The sequence below is a fragment of the Gigantopelta aegis genome, chromosome 3 (genome assembly GCF_016097555.1).
Source record: "Gigantopelta aegis isolate Gae_Host chromosome 3, Gae_host_genome, whole genome shotgun sequence".
In the NCBI taxonomy this organism is placed as follows: Eukaryota; Metazoa; Mollusca; class Gastropoda; order Neomphalida; family Peltospiridae; genus Gigantopelta; species Gigantopelta aegis.
Window position 1 is genome coordinate 68,977,585 of NC_054701.1, and position 15,507 is coordinate 68,993,091.

At 36.2% G+C, this 15,507-nt stretch overlaps 1 protein-coding gene across 1 annotated transcript; it reads right to left on the reverse strand.

Annotated features, from left to right (window-relative positions):
* Nucleotides 1–1,120: 1,120 nt before the first annotated feature.
* Nucleotides 1,121–13,724, reverse strand: LOC121392024. The gene is made up of 6 exons (XM_041523431.1): nt 13,620–13,724; nt 12,620–13,065; nt 11,941–12,049; nt 7,076–7,119; nt 6,246–6,278; nt 1,121–2,114 (listed from the first exon to the last, which is right to left on the reverse strand). The coding sequence occupies exons 2-6, from the start codon at nt 13,041–13,043 to the stop codon at nt 2,050–2,052; spliced, it is 675 nt and encodes a 224-aa protein (XP_041379365.1). The 5' UTR covers nt 13,044–13,065; nt 13,620–13,724; the 3' UTR covers nt 1,121–2,049.
* Nucleotides 13,725–15,507: the final 1,783 nt, after the last annotated feature.

The following is a 15,507-nucleotide window of genomic DNA, read 5'->3' on the forward strand; positions in this document are numbered from 1 at the left end:
TGCTTCTACCGGTGACATCAGAATACTAACTTTCAAAATTATTTCAAGCAATTGGGACATGGGGATTCCCATGGTATTTATCGATATAAAACCTGCTTTTTCACTCCATTTGATAAAAACGTGATCTAAGTGTGTTACAGGTTTGTAGATTAACCAAATTATAATTTATTTTCGCTGGATGGAACTAGGGTGTGCGGCTTTAACTATCGAAAATGGTTGATCGTTGCCAAATTGGTGAGACATTATTTTTAAATAGTTTGTTTTTCCATTTCAATGGAAAATGACGTGATTTATAATTAGAAAGCATTTTAATTTCAAACACTGAAGAGTTTACGGGGCACTCTCATAGTTATATAATGACCAAAATCTTCGTTTTTCTTGAGAAAAGATTATACTTTATAATGCATGACCATCAAAGTAATGTCATTTACTACTGTTTATACATTTATATTACTAGACAACCCAATACTGGTGACTGACAAGTAAGTGCGTGAGGTCACAATATGAATTTTATTTTGCATCTATTTTGGATTACATTATTATAAATAGCGAAACACGACACTTTTAAATTTGAGAATGCATATTTAAAACAAGATTCTATCCAGAACTTTTATTACAATTTCTTCGAGATACTGACTTATCCTCGAAGTTTTAATTTTATATAATTACAAACTTTCCGAATTTATACGATTTACTGTATTCTGATTGGCTGACGTCATTAAAAAACCAAGCGTTATCCTTCCATAAACCTCATAAAAATACGTAATCACGGAAGACCAAGAACATGGTTAACGGTAGGAACGAAAGAAATTATTTTTGAGTGTTTCAAGGTACACTTCTTGTACTGTTTGTAATTATAAGAATTGTTTCTCATTTTTTAGGAATTTATCGATGTATAAAAGTCACAAATGGTATAAAATCGCGTAGCGTAGCGAAGCGATTTTATACCATTTGTGACTTTTATACATCGATAAATTCCTAAAAAATGAGAAACAATTCTTATATATCTGTGATATTTGTATTTTTTGCACAGTTCTTTACACTGTGTTTTAATTTAGCTGTTGAATTTTTATATTGATGTTGATCATCACTTACTGTTTGCATTTACCATAGTTTGACACCCAACCCGATGTATTTTTCGTGTTGGGGTGTCGTTAAACATTCATTAATTCATTTAAAACAAATTGTTGGAGAAGCAGACCCACACTTTAAACAAATAAAATCTTTGTAATAAGATTGATTAGTAGGTTAATAACAAGCTGAATGTGCAGTGTTATACTAGTAATTGTCTTTTGACTATTTTAGAGGAACCAGTACCCCTATCCGTACATGTGCACCAGAGCGCATGATACCAATCTGTCGCGGTTTAGAGAATACTGATTTATTTGGGCGCTATATGTAATGCGTCTAAATGTAAGTGTCCACGTCATGCTGCTTTACTTCATAATTTCCGAAGTGGAATACTGAAGAATCCTTAAGCAGCCGATGTTTTCCGAATGATCACGATGGTCGCCTCTTCGCCGAAGAAGTCTTTACAGAGAACTAAAGCTACTACCTAACCAGAATGCTTGTGGCATAAATCTTTCCAATTATTTATTAACTGTATTTATCATACTTTCGAAAATTTACTAAAACAAAAGTCCCCAGTAAGATAAGCGCTGACTAAAAGCCAATTCCCCACAGGATTTGATTTACAGACACAATTTGTTCATTAAAGCACCCTGCAGCTGATGTGAAAGGTCTTGCCTGACCATTTATAATTATGATGATATATCCTAGTTCATTGTTGATGATCACAGCTCAAATCCCGGTATGTTGACCTGGACACGCAGCTACCGTATTAACTTGCGGTCAATACGGTCAACTAATCTCTTTGCTCTTTGTGCCACGTGGTTGTGATATGGTTTATCAGATATACACGTTTAAATAGGCTATTAATTAATATCAGAAAACTACAGAATATCATTCTAACTAAATAGCAGTAATGTCAGTCATCTAAATAGAACTATTTGAAATTCACAAAACTTGTCCATGCCGTAATTTGATAAGTTAGCTAGTTTGTGTTTCGTTGTTATTACACGTAGTGGATTCTTTTGGACGTTCGTCTTGATTTTCTGCAACAAAAAGAATAATAATACTAATAACGTCGATAATAACATGAAGATAAAATTACATATTCAAAGAATTGAGTGTGTATATATATATATATATATATATATATATATATATATATATATATATATATATATATATATATATATATGTGTGTGTATATATATATACACACACACACACAGACTCATTTCTGTCTTCACAAATTGTCCCATGCCGTTGCTGGAACTCGAACTTATGGTACCGAATCGCCCGCAACTTACAGACTTGCCACGATACCTTTTGAGCTATTGAGTCGTGTATGTATGTATGTATGTATGTATGTATTTATGTATCTATTTTGCCAGATTGGGAAAAATGAGATGGAAGTTTTATATTAAATTAAGATAATGAAAATGAGGGTGATATATATATATATATATATATATATATATATATATATATATATATACAGTGAAACCCCTCAAAACCGGACAGCCATGGGACCAAGGAAAAAGTCCGGTTTGAGGGGTATCCGGTTTACAGAGGTTTCAGTAATGAGGTAAACCGTTTGTTGGTTGGTGTTCTCTACTGATATAGTAACTAATAAAACTGCCAAAAACCCGGAACACTTTCGAACTTTCGAATTATTTTAAGTTTATCATCAAGCGATAATTCAACATGGCGGCGTTTCGCTGGACGTTCCGACATGTCCAAAGTAAATACTAAAATAAAACACTGTTGACAAATTTTCCACCAAACCAAGCCAAACAATTTTACTTCTGCTTACTCTTTATTTTGTTAAATAAACTGTGCAAAAAAAAAAAAAAAAAAAAAAAAAAGGGTTCAAACAATTGGAAAAATGAATTAAATTCTGAGTTGCTTTGCCGTTCATTGCGGTAATCGTGAGACGTACATGGAGGCTATGAAAAGGAGCTCAGTCAAATTCGTAAGTTTTAGAACATGTGTTTCCTCCAGTTATTTAAACATGAAAGCTGTTAATTAATCCCTTAATTGTTTTTTGTCAACTGCACAGAGTGACACTGGAGGGTGTACACTACCAAATCAAATCCCATAGACGACAATAGTAACATATACGGCTAAAACTCCTACCTGCAACGTATCAACCGACATAAACGCCACGGATATAAATACTACCACCCCTTACACTTAAAGTGAATCAGAAAAAAATGGGGGTCAAGCTGCTCGTTTCTGAGATAACGGGTAGCATCTATGACTACCCTAGTTTCGCACAAAATTTGAGCACTTTTTTTTACAGGTACCCCATACATGTTTCAAGCACAAGGCTACTTGACACATTGGCACTAGATGAAATAAAATTGCACATTTATTTTACCCAGATGAAACTATTATTTTTTACAACCAACACACTCACATTTATAACCAATCACAGGACTTGTGGTGTTCACTTCTCTATCAAAAGTTCGGTGCACCTCGAACTTTGACCCAGCCGGAAGTTATTTGGTATTGTACTACCTATACTGATAACATACATTTTTCAAAAAGTGTCCAGCTATGTGTCTTTATGACAACCAGGATCTGGTGTATTCTGACATAAACTGACAACCTCACTGAAACTGTTGTTTCTACAGTGCAACCTAATATAATGTACCCCTCAAAAAGCATATATATTGCATATAGTTTTGTACAAATGCAATATGTCATATTAAACAACAAAATGTTTTAAAATAAAACTCCTGAAGATATTTACTTTCAGTTGGGTGTGTGTACTCAGTTATATATGTAGAGACAACAAAGATAGTCAGAGTACCTCTACCCCTTTAAAGAATTCCATTAAAACACATGCACTTGATTGACCCCTAGATTATGAAGACCTTAACAGGCACATCAAAGAAATATCAGTATTAAAAAAATACACTGTCTGAGGAAGGAAACACAGACATGACTGTACCTGTATGAAGTAATGACTTAATGTCCTGAACATTACTGTTGGGAGGAAATCCTGTATGCTGGGTGTGGGTGTCTTTAAGTTACCAGGTGTGGGAATTTCAAATCCATCGGCCATGCTGATTTTCATAATGAACCATCAAAACCAATGGCAGCCACCAATATTCCTGACTATATTTTATTTATAGCCTACTGTAGTTGGAGGTTTTAATAGTTGTGATATCTGGAATAATCATGCAGCTTTAACACATTTATTTTTGATTAATTACCGAAAAAAACTATTTTTAAATGACAAAATTACCCGAACATCTATTTTCTTGCATTATTTTCTAATCCGGATGAATACAATATGTACATTAGATGTATTCCTACAATCTGTAATCCAGCATTTTATTTAGCTAGTAACATTAGGTAATACAGCTTTAACAATAAAATAAATTATCAACTTAATCCAAGGCAGATAATCAAATCTGAAAAAAATTGGTTCTGAATCTAGTATAAACTCAAAATGCTTTTCATGAGAGCTAAGTGATTATTAAGAAACAAAAATGATCTGGAGATCTAAGTATATGTTTAACAACCTTATTGTTATGTACAAATAAGAACAGAAGGCACAATAGTGACAACAAATTTAATTATGTTTTTGGTAAAGTTTTTCTTCAAATTTACTTTAAATTTTGCATAAAACTACAAATTTGTCTAAAATATAACTTAGCACCCTATAAATATGTCAAAATTACAATAAAAATCAACTTCTTTACAAATTAGAGTTTTCAGAATTTCATACATAAAAAATTAACAATGTTAATGGAAACTAAAGACATTAACCCACTATTGGCACATGCTATTTTTAATATAAAAATAAATTGCTATTAAAATCTTAGTTCAGGTTGCCTATATATAATACCATATTTAAGAGCAGTTGTATATGGCAAGTCAAATACCATGTAAAAAGAAATTATTGAAATCTTTACAGTATGAATTATAGGCCAAAACCAACTTTTCTTCAGTGCTAACTTTGATTCAAACTCCATTCAGAGCCATGTACAGAGATTATTGTCAAGGTCAAGGTCATTGTGAACTTGCATGATCGAGTGATGGCTAATTAATCAACCAGTATAGTTTAATTAAATAAAATGACAAAATCATAATATTTTTTATTATGCACTGAATATGTGCTATAGGGTGTACACTACCAAATCAAATCCCATAGACGACAATAGTAACATATACGGCTAAAACTCCTACCTGCAACGTATCAACCGACATAAACGCCACGGATATAAATACTACCACCCCTTACACTTAAAGTGAATCAGAAAAAAATGGGGGTCAAGCTGCTCGTTTCTGAGATAACGGGTAGCGTCTATGACTACCCTAGTTTCGCACAAAATTTGAGCACTTTTTTTTACAGGTACCCCATACATGTTTCAAGCACAAGGCTACTTGACACATTGGTACTAGATGAAATAAAATTGCACATTTATTTTACCCAGATGAAACTATTATTTTTTACAACCAACACACTCACATTTATAACCAATCACAGGACTTGTGGTGTTCACTTCTCTATCAAAAGTTCGGTGCACCTCGAACTTTGACCCTGCCGGAAGTTATTTGGTATTGTACTACCTGGAGCGTGCGCACGTGTAATTAGCTGTGCGTCGCAATCACATTATCGGCTGAGTGGGGTATTCAAAGTTTATGTAATGCAGTAATGATTGACGTCGGTGTGACCGTCCGGTTTTATGAGGTAAAATTTGCATTAAAGGAACACAATGGGACCGAATAATTTCGTCCGGTGCAGTTTAGAGGGGTTTCCGGTTTAGAGGGGTAAATTTTAGTATTAAAAGATACGCAAATCACGGGACCGTGTAAAACGTCCGCTTTGGAGGGAATTCCGGTTTACTGAGGGTCCGGTTTTGAGGGGTTTCACTATATATATATATATATATATATATATATATATGTGTGTGTGTGTGTGTGTGTGTGTGTGTGTGTGTGTGTGTGTGTGTAGTTAGGCCGGTAGGTATGTATGTAAGTGTGTAAGTGTGTATGTGTGTGTGTGTGCGTGTGTGTGTGTGTTTTGACATGATTTTACATGTATATGTAAAAATGAATTTTAGTTGGATAAAGAGTTCCACATTATTGTAAAATATGGACATAAAAATATATTCAAATACAAGACATTGTCTATTCTGAGATAAGGTAAATGGTAAACATACCACTCATATCATTCATCCTTGTTTGTTCGTCTTCTGTTGCTGACCATTCGTGAGTTTCGTTTGTAATAAAAAGGTGAACATAATTAATATACATACAATCACAACTTTAAGTCAAAACATGATATGATATACCACAGAAAAATATATTCAGTATCTACTATATGTATTAACCAATAATGGTTATTTGGGATATGGACTATTCGGAATGGGACTCACTATCAAAGAAAGTCTTCAACGGCACGGCCATGAGGATGAGTTAAAAAATAGGACATCTTGCTAATGGAAACATGCAGCGGGTTTCCTCTCTGAGACTATATGTCAAAATGACCAAATGATTGAAACACAATAGCCGATGATTAATAAATCAATGTGCTCTAGTGGTGTCGTTATACATAAAATGAATGAATGAATGAATGTTTAACGACACCCCAGCACGAAAAATACATCGGCTATTGGGTGTCAAACTATGGTAAATACAAAAAAATGTGATATCAACAATATAAAAATTCACCAGTTAAATTAAAACACAGTGTAAAGAACTGTGCAAAAATACAAATATCACAGATATATAAAATTAAAATTTGGAGTAAAAGTCAATGTCGCGTAAAAATTGTAATACAAATTCTGAATGGAATCGAAATGATTCTTATCACATTTGTTTGTCCAAATATATCTTTTCGAATTTCTTTGAGATGAGTACACTCCACCAAAATGTGGCTTACCGTCAGAGTACACTGACAGTGCTCACACTGAGGTGGATGATCTTTATACATAAACAAACTTCTTAAAAGCAATTATTTGAGATCGAGCGTTAATACTTAAAATCTCACCATGAAGTCCAGATTGCTGACGCTGGGAAAAACAAAACTTCTTTCTGAAAACAAAAGTATCATCGATGTGAATAATAACACGCATTTTTATGATAATGTGTGCATTGCTATTTTGGTTTATTACCCTCAGCTAGCATTAATAACCGAGGAAATAAAAATAATACTTTTTCATGCATCGGTTTAACCGGTCATTTAATTGGGTAGTTCAGTTTACTGCGACCAATGATCGGGCACGTACTGAAGCAGATGCAACATACACTGACCTTGACCAAGCGGTAGGCGTAGCAGTAGTAGTTATTTCTGAGAACTGCTGGATTACTTGACAATATATACAAATCTCGATAAACAAAGGACGATGATACACGGAATCACAAACACACTTTAATATGCATTAATTAATTCGGTTGGAGCGATACGTTTCACAAACTAAACGCAGATGAAAGTAAATATATATTCACACCGGTTTGGTTTTGTTGCTGTCTGTTTCTATGTAATCTGCTCCACAGACTAATCAGTTTGAGGTTAACCTATACTTCACAGATCAATCAAATTTGATAATGTTTTGTGTTTTTTGATTGGATGGTATGTCTGTCGCAACTGAGTCATCACCTAGAAGCAGCCAGTCGTATGTCTTTAAATTGTTATCACCTGGGGCCGGGACTTAACCCAGTGGTAAAACGGTCTATTGATGCGCGGTCAGCCTAGGATCGATTCCCGTCGGTGGGCCTATTGGGTTATTTATCGTCCTAGCCAGTGCACCACGACTGGCATATCAAAGGTTGTGGTATGTGTTATCCTGTCTGTGGGATGGTGCATATAAAAGATCCCTTGCTATTAATGGAAAAAATGTACCGGGTTTCATCTCTATGACTGTGTCAAAATGACCATACATTTGACATCCAATAAATCAATCTGATCTAGTGGTATCGTTAAATAAAACCAAGTTCTTTGTTATCACATGTATATGTGCTATCGGTTTGTGTTATCGTAAATAACGAATGGTGTACAAATGAATTTATAGTTTTGAGAGAGAGAGAGAGAGAGAGAGAGAGAGAGAGAGAGAGAGAGAGAGAGAGAGAGAGAGAGAGAGAGAGATGCATACATACACGCACAAATGAAGACATATAAGAAAGAAATGTTTTATTTAACGACACACTCAACACATTTTATTTACGGTTATATGGCGTCAGACATATAGTTAAGGACCACACAGATTTTAAGAGGAAACCCGCTGTCGCCACTTCATGGGCTACTCTTTCCGATTAGCAGCAAGGGATCTTTTATTTGCGCTTCCCACAGGCAGGATAGCACAAACCATGGCCTTTGTTGAACCAGTTATGGATCACTGGTCGGTGCAGATGGTTTACACCTATCCATTGAGCCTTGCGGAGCACTCACTCAGGGTTTGGAGTCGGTATCTGGATTAAAAATCCCATGCCTCGACTGGGATCCGAACCCAGTACCTACCAGTCTGTTGACCGATGGCCTAACCACGACGCCACCGAGGCCGGTAAATGAAGACATATATGCATACACATATTAACATGCATTGTATAGCTATACACATGTACTCATACCTACACACACACACACACACACACACACACACACACACACACACATACACACAAACACACACACACACACACACACACACACACACATACATATATATATATATATATATATATATATATATACTCAAAAGAAGTTAAGGGTCAAAGGAACTTTTTGATACTTTTTGGAAGTATGTTATTTTTAGGCCAGATAGGGTTAGCATATTAACCTTTGTGTTGTCATTTGGACTAAAAACATCACATTATTAAGGGGCATGCAATTATTGATCTTATCTTTAGAAACCTTTTAAGTTAACCCAGATTTCCTTTTCATGGATTTGAAGCAAACACATAGTCAGACTAAACTGACAACCTGTCTCGATACACCCACTGTGACACCTCGTGCACCATTTGGCTCGCCATGTAAATGTAAGCCAAAGTGTTATCGGTAGACTCTGGCAGAGGTTCAGGACAACTAATTCTATTCAGAATCGTTCCCGTTCTGGAAGATCACGATCAACAACAGCACGAGAATACCGTTTCCTGATGATAACGGCGTTGCGATAGCGTTTTTTTTTGACCGCACGGCGTCTTCGTGATCAACTACAGGCAACAATGTGTCTGACCAGACCATTAGGAATCGTCTGCGAGACAAAGGTTTGCGATGTCGGCGTTCTGTAGTCCGACCACAGCTACTTGCCCGTCACAGAAGGGCTCCTTGAATGGTGCAGACGTCATATCCGGTGGAACCGTGGGCAATGGACAGAGACATTATTCACAGATGAGCCACGGTACTTGCTCCAGTTCAATGATGGCCGGGCTCGTGTTTACCGTCGTCAAGGAGAAAGATTTGCTGATGTTAACGTTGTTCAACATCTACCATTTGGAGTAGGAAGTGTAATGGTGTGGGCGGGCATATCCATGAATCACAGAACACCTCTGTACATCATTAATGGAAATTTGACTGGTTAGCATTATCTCAAAGAGATTGTTCAACCTTTTGTAATTCCACTTCTGCAGCGGATTGGACCAGGAGCTTGGTTCCAGGACGACAACACAAGACCTCATCGTGTCAAGGTGATGACCGACATCCTGCAGCAGCAGAACGTTCAGCACATGGATTGGCCTGCATATGCATCAGACTTGTCACCCATTGAGTAGCGTGGGATGAACTAGGGCGGCGAGTTTGATCACATCACGTCCCTGCCGTCAACCTCCAGCAACTGGCTCAGCAATTAGTTGCAGAATGGCAAGCGATTCCTCAATGTTATTCCAACGCCTGGTTAACAGCATGCGCCAACGTTGTCAAGAATGTGTGAATGCTAATGGTGGCTACACCAGGTACTGACGCTTCTACTACATGTGTGAACATCATTTTTGGGGGTGCATGACTTTCTCCATCTGGGTAGTAAACTAGTTTCCAAGCAAAGGTTTTTTGTTTTGTGTTTTTTGTTCTTGAGACATCAAATAAATAATTTGTCATTAGTCGTCACAATTTTAGCATATTAGTATATATATTATATTTTATTTGCACAAATATTTTTAACCCGATTTTAACTTCTTTGTTGAGTCATTGCATGTCCCAAACACATTCCCACGGTTACATAAAACGCAGCTTAGGAATTCGTGCCAGACGTCCAGTTCGAGGTGTCATCTTAACACCACAACACCGTCGACTCCGACTGCAGTGGTGCCAGATTCATCGACAATGGCCTCAACTGCGATGGAGACAGGTGTGGTTCAGTGACGAGTCCCGATTCTGCTCAGACGTCATGATGGAAGATGTCGCGTGTATAGGCATCGTGGTGAACGTTATGCGGCAAACTGCGTGCAGGAAGTGGACAGATTCGGCGGGGGTAGTGTCATGGTGTGGGCAGCCATCTCACACACTGGCAGAACTGACCTGGTCCACGTGCAGGGCAACCTGAATGCACGGGGCTACATTGACCAGATCCTCCGGCCACACATCGTTCCAGTTATGGCCAACGCCAACGCAGTGTTCCAACATGACAACGCCAGGCCTCACACAGCACGTCTCACAACGGCTTTCCTACAGAACAACAACATTAATGTCCTTCCTTGGCCATCGACATCACCGGATTTGAACCCAATTGAGCATCTATGGGACGAGTTGGACCGACGCCTCCGACAGCGACAACCACAGCCCCAGACCCTGCCCGAGCTGGCAGCAGCCTTGCAGGCCGAGTGGGCCACCATCCCCCGGGACGTCATCCGTACTCTGGTTGCTTCAATGGGCAGGCGGTGCCAGGCAGTTGTCAACACACGCGGAGGCCACACCCGGTATTGACTCCAGATGACCTTGACCTTGGTGGTGTGTCCTATCACTTACTCACAATGGACTAGAGTGAATTGTGAACAATCCTGCAACATTTGGTAATTATCGGACTCACCATTCAATAATTAAATCAATTCTCCAAATGTTACGACAATGTGGTTTTGCGTTTCTTCTTTTGAAGAGTATATATATATATTATATATATATATATATATACTAATACAAAATTATACACGTTCATATATTTGTACATAGAACGACCTTTGATGTGCCAGTCGTGGGGCATTGGATGGAACGGGAAAACCAATTAAATTAGTCTATTTAGGGAGATTGATCCTGTTACCCATCACATTATCCAAAAAACAGTTGTCTCCAAACATCCCTAAGGGGAGCAGAGGTTTGATATTTGACACATGGACTAGCAAACCATAGGTAGTTTGTTTTAGTTAATGACACCACTAGAACATATTGATTTATTAGTCATTGGCTACTGGTTGTCAAACATTTGGTAATTTTGACATATAGTCTTAGAGAGGAAACCCGATACATTTTTCTTCATTAGTAGCAAGGGATCTTTTATATGCATCATCCCATAGACAAGATAACACATACCACAGTCTTTGATATATCAGCAGTTGTGGTGCACTGGCTGAAAATTGCCCAATAGGCCCACCGATGAGGATCGATCTCAGACCAATGGCGCATCAAGCGAACGCTTTACCACTGATCTACATCTAACCTCGTATTGGATCAAGAAACCACGATTAAGCATTCTGATTTGCCTGGAAAGTTTGGCAGGCTTCTGCAATGAAATGTCGATTAATGTGACATTTATCATTTCATTCAGAAAGATAACTCAGTAAACTAATTTTGCTGCCATTTTGTTCGTTTGTTATTTTTGGGGGGATATAGCTTTTATCGTCGTTTGCGCTTGATCTCTCAACACGTTTATGTTAGACCATGGTTTAAGACATAAACAAGAAACGCTATTTTAATTTTTAAAAACAACATACTTGCGCCAAAGGACGATGACAATGACGATGACGATGACGATGACTACAATAGGAATTATAATAGCCTTAAGATTCACCGAGTTGGCACTGGAAGCTGTTCGAGTGTCATCTGGAAACAAATGTATGTTACAAAACTGAACATAAATAATGGCATTGCATCTTGAGTCCAGTAATTTATTTAAAGTAGATGAATACTACTCCAAATTTATTATCATGTTGTGCTACATCTAATAGATTGTTTTTGTATTTCGCAAGCATAACATCAACATTAATACCACAAAGTTATTTAATGCGTTATAGTACAGCTCCAGTGCATGAATGTAACGCAGGAAGTGGCTGTAACATTTCCTAAAAACAAAACCCCTAAAAAAAACTAAAAAAAACAAACATTTAAAATACAAATTGCCAAATTCCAGTTACTATGAATGCGGTTTGGTGCTAGGAATTTAAACTAGTTTGCTAGTATGCCAGAAGTTAAAAGTACTGGCCTCTACAACTACATCTGTATTGGGAGTGCATAGAAACGTTTGCTTTAAAACGCATACATCTGCCTTGTAAATGTGTAGTGTTAAACTGTTTTTATTTCTGTAATATGCATTTCTGTAATATTACATTGCCCTAAGGGCGGAGACTAAAATTGTATGAATAAAAACTATGGAGTTTGGAAAGAAATACGTACTGAAATCCTTTCGCTGTGTCGTCAGATTTCTCTTACTGTTTTTGTTATTCAGTTCGGTGTTATTTATACAGGTACCTGTTGCATTGCACTTGTCACAGTGATAACAAGGTTTTGTACAGTAGTCTCCATAATATCCATCTTGACAGTGTCCTGAGCAATTCTTTGTGTCTCTATCGCACTTTATGCACTTTAATGAACATTTTAAGCTGCAGTACGATCCTGCATATCCAACTTTGCACCCACTTTTGCATACTGGAGGTACTGCAGGATCTGAAGCATTATTGTGATTATTGTTCTCTTCAGTTAAATTGCAGTGGATGTCTTTCCGTCTAAGTCTTTCAAAATGTGGTTGCTCGTTGCAAGCACACAATATGTGCGCACATATGACAGTACAAGCCAATAACAGTTTTCTAGAACGTTCCATCACAACAACCTATCTGCAGTACCTGAAATTACATTTAATCATGCAAGTAAACATCAGTACACAAATCAGAAGACCAAATTAATAATACATATGTACTTCACAAATATATCTGAATTTTTTTTACAATAAATTGCATGCAACCAATTTACTAATTATTTTCTTCCACAATGGGTAATAGTTTTATTAATTTCTTGTGGCTGTATATTGTCATCACGTATTTACAAAATGACTGAACACAAACTTTTTTTCCAAAACTTTATCGAAAATTTAAAACAAATTTCAGCAGGTATTTCTTACACATTTAATATGGGAGGTAATGAAAACAATGTTTTCCAATATCTATTCACCCGTCAAATACATTAAAACAGAAAATTTACTTTAATACGTAGGGGTTGACCCCGAACCCCAACCCTCAACCTTCGCTGCACATGCGCCTGCTCTCGCACAAGACATAAAATTGAAAACTTCATTTCATAACTGTTATGCAACACTCCCGTTCATGTTAAAAATTTTATATAATAAATGTACCTGGGGAATTGCTAATGCATCCGTTATTGACACGAATTTGAAATATACCTGCAATTATTATCAACACCAGCACGAACAGAAGGATCGATGTGAATACACTCGACGAATATAAATTATCCACTAATATAACATGAACTGTAATTTGACACACTTACATTAACCAGCTACCCAGAATTCCCCGAATAGCCACTGACCCATTTCTAGCTAGTATGTCAAGGAAATATTTCATGGAAAGGACTGTGGGATGTGTATAATATCACGTCCATTCTGCTACATGGTTTTTTCAGTCTAATTAAAAATATAGTGTTTCTTATTCTTATTCTGTTAAGTATACCATTAAATGACACACAGAGGACTGATTAGCTTACTAACGCAGACAATGGATAAAATAACAAGAGTATTGATACCCATTACAGTGGTGGCAGCATATATAACAGGTATGTACATAGAACTTTATTTGTACCTATTTTATTTTCAAATTATTGTTATCATTAACTTAAATATTTAATTATTTTCCTAATACAATGCTGTATTTAAAGAAAGCCACACAGTAACAGAAAACTAACAAAGAGAAATATCGCAAAACGATTGGATTTTCAAAATGAGGAGGCGAACTAAGGCAATAGAACTGCAACACTCTAGGCTAGTTACGGTTTGTATTAACAAATATTTCCAGGAAAGATGTTTCGTTTCTGTTTAATATCGGGTCCATGTTTAGATCTGACAGAGTCTTACTAATCAATGAGTAAATATTGTAACTTGAATTTTTATAATTTCGTATGGATAGCACCATTTATTTGATCTAACTCAGAAAATGCATATCATAGTGTTATTGCTGGTGATCATTTTCATTGGAACAGTCCCAAGTAAATAGGGTTTAAAATGCCAGTTTTCTAATTGTAATATTTTAATATTATTATTTAACTAATAAGCTACTTGTGGTTTTAATTTATTATACATGTATATGTTTCAGCCTGGTATATCACACGTCTAACACCATCAGTAAACAAGGGAACAAAGAGAAATGTCGCATTGTTTATGTTGATAAAAATTCGTTATTGATTTTTGTTCAGAATAAACTGCGCGTTTTTTAATCATCAGTGAAAGTGAATAAAATAAAAAAGTTGAAACATCAAAGAAAATAGTGTGTAAAATAGTTTCCACTGTTTAAATGTATGTATAACTAAAATAAAGGTTCTTATAAATAAAGAAGTTGGTGTATTCACAGAATAAGAAACTCTGTACGAATTATTATCACGTATAAAGCTTGTAACAAGTGAAAATAATGAGTGTAAGTAAGTCATTTATTATCTTTGATATATTATAGACGTAAACAATTAATTACAATTAAAGGGTGCGGGGGTGCAGGGGATATCACCTATTCCTAGCAAATGCAGTGGGTCGAGTTATAGAAATTAAATATTTGTTTAAGGATGGCTACATACATATATCTAAACATGTATCTAAACATGTATCTAAACTTGGGTGATTATTTCTCCAGTGGATACATCTATTCTATTATTATTATTAGATATAAGCCTTGTTTGAGGTTGCTAGGGCCGTATCTTGAAAAATACTGACGATCACTCTTTTTTCTGTGAGCTACTGTTATATAATTGTCGCCTTCCTAGTTATTTGTTCAAACAGATAAATATTATACTGTATTCGATGGCAAACATTTGGAAATTTTATCATATAGTGTTCGAGAGAGAACCCGCTACATTTTGTGTACAGAAGCGTGTTGTTATTATTACTTGCTTTGTTTTGCTACATGTATATGTTTTGACTATAGTAACACCAATGACAGTATGTTGATATTTGAAGGAAACATATTGGCGTCAACATATGAGCAAGTTTGTTTGTTTTGTTTAAAGACACCACTAGAGCACACTGATTTATTAATAATCGGCTGTTGGATATCAAACATTTGGTTATT

Bases quoted from the DNA above. Each gene is read 5' to 3' on its own strand.
- LOC121392024 (XM_041523431.1), bottom strand. From the start codon at position 13,043: ATGGAACGTTCTAGAAAACTGTTATTGGCTTGTACTGTCATATGTGCG. The intron at 7,120-11,940 runs GTATGTTGTTTT...TTTTGTTTTCAG, and splicing joins GTCATCGTCCTTTGGCGCAA to AAAGAAGTTTTGTTTTTCCC. The intron at 2,115-6,245 runs GTATGTTTACCA...TTTTTGTTGCAG, and splicing joins AAGGATGAATGATATGAGTG to AAAATCAAGACGAACGTCCA.